The sequence below is a fragment of the Nelumbo lutea genome, chromosome 2 (genome assembly GCF_056320005.1).
Source record: "Nelumbo lutea isolate HS-2025 chromosome 2, American lotus-T2T, whole genome shotgun sequence".
Taxonomy (NCBI): Eukaryota; Viridiplantae; Streptophyta; class Magnoliopsida; order Proteales; family Nelumbonaceae; genus Nelumbo; species Nelumbo lutea.
Genome location: NC_142685.1, coordinates 2,847,772 through 2,854,790, shown reverse-complemented (window position 1 = coordinate 2,854,790; position 7,019 = coordinate 2,847,772). Strand labels below are relative to the sequence as shown.

Here is a 7,019-nt window from a genome sequence, read left to right as displayed (position 1 = left end):
AAACGTGGGTCGCTGATGACCTGGATGAATCGTTTGGTCATGAGAGTATATGGCAACAACGAAACCTAGACCAAGGAGGCTTGATTGCTGTCGAAAGTGGGGTTTGTGGAACCCGCTTCCATTTGATAATTATATTGATTACGTGGCAGCAGCGTGGGATGAAAGATTGGCTTGATAAAATGTAAAACCAAAGCTTTTCTGATTAATTGTTTTTCAGTGTTTTATTCATTGAAAATTCAAGTATTTACACACAACGACCGATTTAAGGAAAAGATAAGAAGATATATACAAACAAGATAATACTGAACACATATTTACATCATTCGAGTCAATCTGGCCGGACTCATGATGATGATAAGGTTTCGCTGCAATAACAACGTACGATATATTAATTCCAGCAGCCGTGATTAGGACGCCATATATTCGATGAGACCAAGAATGGCAGCAGTTGGATCTCCAAGAATGGAGGTCAGAATGATTTTGAAGACTACTTTGGCAATTCTCCAATACCTGTAAATTGCGGCATCGTTTGTAGTTGAATTAGCAGGAATGGCGAGCTGCTGCTCCAGCTGGTTCCTACTACACACCACCAAAACTCCTTCATCCTTCTCCAAAACCTGATCATCATGACATGTTCCCTGCCGAGACGACAGATGAGATAAATAGCCTCTCTTCCACGTCTCAAGAAGCACATCCTTGACGCATGAAACATGAAAATGATATTTGGTGCAGGTAGAGACGTAGGACCATCCCGTAACCCCATCCCACAGCTCCCTCCTTCCACAGTTGTGGCACCTGGACTTCACCTTGTCTCGAAGCTTTAGCGTCACCCTTTCGCCTCGAATTACATTGGGAAGTCTGCGACAACAAGGGTGCAAATCATACCCTCCTTCTGGGCAGTGATAGACGAAGCCTTTTATGTCTCTACCGCAGGCATCGCAGTATCGCTGGCGCTCTCCTGGGGCTCCTTCCATAAACTCGAAGCTATAGCCTTTGTAGAATGGGTGGCTGATGGATGAGAAGTCGGGGAACATGCAATCCTCGTGGAGATCATAGTTACAGGCATCGCATCGATACCTTATTCCAAACCCTATTTCCTTGCAGCCATCGCAAGTGTATGGCGTTTCGCTCTTCTCCAATTGTAGATTGTGTTGAGGGTGACTGAAATGAGGTTGATCGGTGTAAATCATTGTGACAGATGAGCTCCCTCCTCTGCTTGATAGTTATATTGGTCGATGATGTTATAGAGAGTCGAGCTAGGAATATATATATATATAAAATTCTTTCTGCTTCTATATCGATGATGGGATTCGGGTGTATTGATTAATTGGTTGGTATATATGGAATGGAAGGGTTGTTGATAAACATATATTTATAGAGACTCGGCGTCCTCTACTGGTACACATTTTTCTTGTTATTTCTTTCTTCCGTTAAATTTCGCATATGACTGACTTTCTGGAATATATTTTCTGCTAGTTTCTCTGTAATTTCTGCTCTAGCTACATGATTAATTGTATATATGCACACGCAACGCATATGCATAAAAATCAAAAACCAATATTATCGTAGGGATAAATTTGACAAGCTTCTTATTAGCTGCGACTTTAGATTCTCAAAGTTCTTTTCCTTTTCTTTTATTTCTTTCGGTTGTTTCTTCACAGTTTCTTGGAAGAGGTTACGAATGGACGTCCTCTTGCCTGCATACACGAAAAGGAAAGTAACTAAAAAAAAAGAAAAGAAAAAGAAAAAGAAAAGGAATGGGGCTTCTGGTTTGAATTTTGGTTATTGGTAACTGCTAGATGGCCATTTCATACATATATGGCGCAAATTATTTAAGTATATGTATTGATGTTATTGTGAGGGTTCCTGGTAGTTATTCCTGTATATACGTACACATCCAAGTAAGGAGGAGAAGCGAGTGACATACTTTAGTTGAGCCAACGTTTTGTTTTGGCACCGGCGCCTCAAGGATGAAGGACCACCAATTAAAAGCGGGCATAGGAGGACTAAAAGGAGAGGTGGGAACTGGGAAGGAATCGCGTTTAGAAAATTTGGGATATGGGAGGGAGTTGTTCTTCGGCTTCCGCTTACTTTTTGTTTTGCTCCAACGTAACCGGCCAAAATTAGAGTTTTGGTACGTCTAGATATTTTTTGTTTTAATTCATTTGCATGCCGCCTTCAACCCTCTGTTGATAGGTGATTATGCATGATTAGAAAACAAGTGAGATATAGAAAATGAAATTTACAAAATTGGTAAAATCTATATGACTCTTAGAAAGAAAGAAATGACAAGGAAGAAGAAGAAAGAAAGAAATTCAAATTAATAAAGGTATTGCCCAAAGACCATGAGGTCGGTTTTGTTTTAATTAGTTGGGGCTTGGAGACTGGGGAGTCTCCTTGAAAATGAATTTGGTTCTTTATATCATATTGTCTGTGACTTTGAGTCAACCCATAATAATATATTGAAACAATAAGTGAGGTTGAATCGTTGTTCACTTGTTTGTTGATGATAACGACAACAACAAGATGAATGCCCACCTCTGCACACGCATAGCTAAAAATAATAAAAAGAAAATTAAGAAAATAGGTCCAGGAGGCTTTCCCTGGAAAAGATAGGGGATAATCTCCGTCAGATCCTCAAAATCCATTCATCTCGGCTCTCGGGGATTTCAGCTCTGCAAGTCTCTCTCTCCAAACTAAAGACAGAGTAAAATTAAATATTTTAAAAAATAAAAAGAAGAAAAAAGGGGAAGAATTGCAATTTCTCCTATGGCCAAGAGAAATGGTAAAGAGACAAAAGCGGGAGGAAGAAAGGGGAAGGGGAAGAAGATAGATCGGGGGGATAGAGAGAAATGTGAAGGAATTTGAGGTAGAAGGGATTACTGCCACTCTATTCATGTATCATGAAATCCGGGAAGATGAGCAGTATTTTTCTTCCAATTGTCTGAATAATTATTACAAGGTAGTATGGGGATTAAAAATTATTGCAACGGTGGATTTCAATGGAAAGCTAACCAAATGAGTTATTTATCTCACGGTCATAGTAAAAGGGGGGTCTTTGTCGCAAAACGAAGTGCATATGGTCTTTGTCACAGACCCCATTGTACCGGGGGGGGGGGGGGGGTTTGTAATTTACCCTTAATTAAATTCATAAATCAGCAAGTATATGAAATGTCCAAATCACTCCCCCACAAATTTTCGATTTCCAGTTTCTGGGTGAGCCCATGAACTCTAAACTGTAGATGGTAAAGTTCTCTAGAAACTCGGGTTGGGGGAGGGTTGTAGGGAGGGTTATGGACTTATGAGTATGGGCGTTGTGGAGGGAGACCGGGTCTACTCCTCACACCTAGTGCCTCATTGGCGCCTCACACGCACATCCTAGCATGCATTGGGAACATCTCCCATAATTATTAGTGAATAATCATGGGAAATGTTCCCAATGCACGGTGGATGTGCTTGTGAGGCGCCCATTTGTGAGGAGCAGATCCCGTCACTTGTGGAGACTGGATCTACTCCTCACACTTGGCACCTCACTGGCGCCTCACACGCACATCCTACCATGCATTGGGAACATCTCCCTATTGAATATTCATGGGAAATGTTCCCAATGCACGGTGGATGTGCTTGTGAGGCGTCCATTTGCAGGGAGCAAATCCCGTCACCTGTGGAGATTGGATCTGCTCCTCACACCTGTCACCTCATTGGCGCCTCACATGCACATCCTACCATGCACTGGGAACATCTCCCGTACTTATTAGTGAATATTCATGGGAATCTTCCCAATGCATGGTGGATGTGCCTATGAGGGCCCATTTGGCCCAGCCCGAAGCATAGCATGAGTAAGCCAACTTGAGCCTAGTAACAAGGTAGGTTCCAGTCGGACCCAGATTAGGTTGCATTTGTCATTTCGTATTTTAAGGACTTAGCGATGAAATTTCTGAACATTTTCTTTAATATTATTAACGAATGAATATAATCGAATCTATATATTTATATATATAACTTAAAAGCAAAAAGTTGTACCGCTGATTGTAAGAATGGAATATTTTTTATATAATATGAATGAAATCTTATAATTTTACAATCTTTCTCTTTTCATGCTTTTAACCATTACCATTATAAATTTAATTAATTAAAATAATGCCATTAAATAAAATAAAAAAACAATCATAATTTGTCCTTTTTTTCTTTTTCCTTTTTCATATTTAATACTAAACATATAATTATTCACAATGGTGCCACTACTAACCATTTATAATGATGCCACTAAACTTTTACTTTTTTCATATTTGTTAAAATTTGTCTTTATCTCTCATTTTATTTACAATCGGGCCATGTTGGGCAGTGCCATGTGGATCGCGTTTCCCTCCCTTGGGATACTTTAGGGGGTCGACCTTCATATTTGAGCTAACCTATGCTTTTTAAAAATTTTGAAAAAATAATGAAAAGTTGACATAAATTAAAAAATAAATAAATAATTAAAAAAATTTAAAACTTTAGTTTATATGAATTTTGATGTATACAATTGTTTATATATGCAATAATAAAATGAAATAATATAATAATTTGTTAAAAACTGTCTTTATCTCTCATTTTGTTTACAATTGGGTTGTGTTGTATAGTTCTTCCCTCCCCTAGGATGCTTTAAGGGGTTGGCCTAGCACAACCCTTGGCCCAAGCCCGCACAGGCCTGTGTCGTGTCGAGGGCCAGACTAGTTCAAAGGCCAAGTCTTAGGCTAGGCCAGGCACGAACCAAGCTAATCCATGTTTTTATAAATTAAAAAATAGATAAAAAAAAAACAAGATCTTAAAATTTTATTTTATATGAATTTTGATGTGTACAATTGTTATTATATGAAATAATATAATAAAATTGAAAATAAAATTATATATATTAATATATTATATAATTATATATGGCCTGTGTCGTGCCACAGGCTGGGCTAGTTCGTGGGCCAAGTCTTAGGCTAGGCCAGGCCACAAATCGGGCTAAGCCATTTTTTTTTTAATTTTGAAAAAAAATAATGAAATTTTAACATAAATTAAAATAAATAGACAAAAATTTTAAAAAGATCTTAAAATTTTATTTTATATGAATTTTGATGTGTACAATTGTTATTATATGTAATAATAAAATGAAATAAAATTATATATATTAACATATTATATGATTATTGTATATAATATACGGCCTGAGCCCGTGTAGGCCTATGCTGTGCCACGGGCCAGGTTGGTTTGTGGGCCAAGTCTAAGGCCAGGTCGAGCTATGAACCAAACAAGCCATGTTTTTTAAAAATTTGGAAAAAAATAATGAAAATTTTAACATAAATTAAAAAATAGACAAAAAATAAAATAGATCTTAAAAATTTTATTTTAGCTCGAGCCCGCACGGACCTGTGTCGTGCCATGGGCTAGGCTGGTCCGCGGGCCAAGTCTTAAGCTAGGTTGGGCCCAAACCTAGCTAAGCCTGTTTATAGGCTTGATAGCCTAGTAGTTCATCCCGACCCATCAACAACGTTAAATTAATTAATTTGAGATAGCCTTTACCAATCTTGTGTTAATAATACATAAAGTTTTATTTATTTATTTACTTATTTTACTAAATTATTTAATTAGTTAATAATTTAATAATCTAACAAATCATTATTACTAGCAATGTAAGACATAGAATCATATATATATTTATATATATATTTACTCTCTCACTTATGATCTATTTATCTCATTTATTTATTTATTAAATTAATTATTATTTAACTATTTACAATTATTCCACTGTATAAAACAAAAATACAATAACAAAAGTCATCTCTCCCTCTTTCATTCTATTTATAATGGTCGTGATTTTTATTTATTATTTTATTTTATTAAAAAATTTACCTTTCCTGTATAATAATTTAGCTCTGACAAACCATTACGACCAAGAAATTGACGGTAACAGAAAAACCAAATCGAGAAATTGACGGCATGTCGGCATCCAATAATCAATAACTAACCAATGAACAAAGTGAATGTCGGAACTTCTTTTCCTATATATCATCATGCCTTTTCCTTGAACTTGGTGTGTGTAGGAAACTATGAATTTCAGTGAAGCTTCGACAAATTTATTCCTCCTCGAACTAGTAATATGGTTATACTTCTCGGTATCTTCTTCCAGAAAACAAAGATTTTTTAACTTGTATTAAGTTGCTTTAATTTGTACCGAAGGAAAACCCACCAGATTGTATCTCTTTTTTAGTTATTAATGCAAATACACCTTTCAACTCGGAAAAGGTGTATTTCTTTTGCTCGTCTTTCCGATGGATGGCATGCACTCGTTTACTCGTTTTGGTGTGGGACGTGGACACGTGGTCTACTTCCAAATAGATTCAATTACGTTAAGTGTATATCTTCCCATCTCACATGTATGGATTAAGTTAAATGGCAAATTTGGGGTATTAGCCTTTAAAATTCATTTATGAAATTTAAAGTAAAAAAAAAAAAGGAAAATTAACCATTTACCGATAGAGAATAGAGGCTAAATAATACACCTCAAAAGAGACGCCATTAACAAGTGGTTTACAGTAACAGATCATTCTTCGGTCAAGAGGCAGAAACCATTTTGTAGGAAGTAGGATTTCTCCTCCACTGACTGTTTTGTTTTCTTATTCTTTAGGCGCCATTAATAAGAAATTTGTAGAAAATTGTTTTGCAAATAGATTCAACTATTCAAGGGATGGAAATCGTTTTGCAAAGATAGCTTATGGTTTCTTCCCATAAAAGCCCCCTTCTTTTGAAAGTTATAATAACCTCAAATGGAGATAAACAAACTCATTGTTCTCTAGCATTTTATCCGTAATAACAGAAAAGCACCAAGAACAAACTAAAAGGAAAATTCCTAAATTGATGCAACAACCCATAATATTGAAGTTGAGATTAAAGGGCACCAAGAACAAACGCCGATTACTCTCTAATTTAATGCTACATGCTTTAGAAAGTTTTTAATTATCTGTTCACCAAATTTCTTGGCATTCAAATGT

At 36.4% G+C, this 7,019-nt stretch overlaps 1 protein-coding gene across 1 annotated transcript; it reads right to left on the bottom strand.

Annotated features, from left to right (window-relative positions):
• Positions 1-407: 407 nt before the first annotated feature.
• LOC148868095 (uncharacterized) lies at positions 408-1,190 on the bottom strand. Its single transcript, XM_088968305.1, has one exon. It carries the CDS (start codon positions 1,188-1,190, stop codon positions 408-410), a length of 783 nt encoding a protein of 260 aa, XP_088824431.1.
• Positions 1,191-7,019: the final 5,829 nt, after the last annotated feature.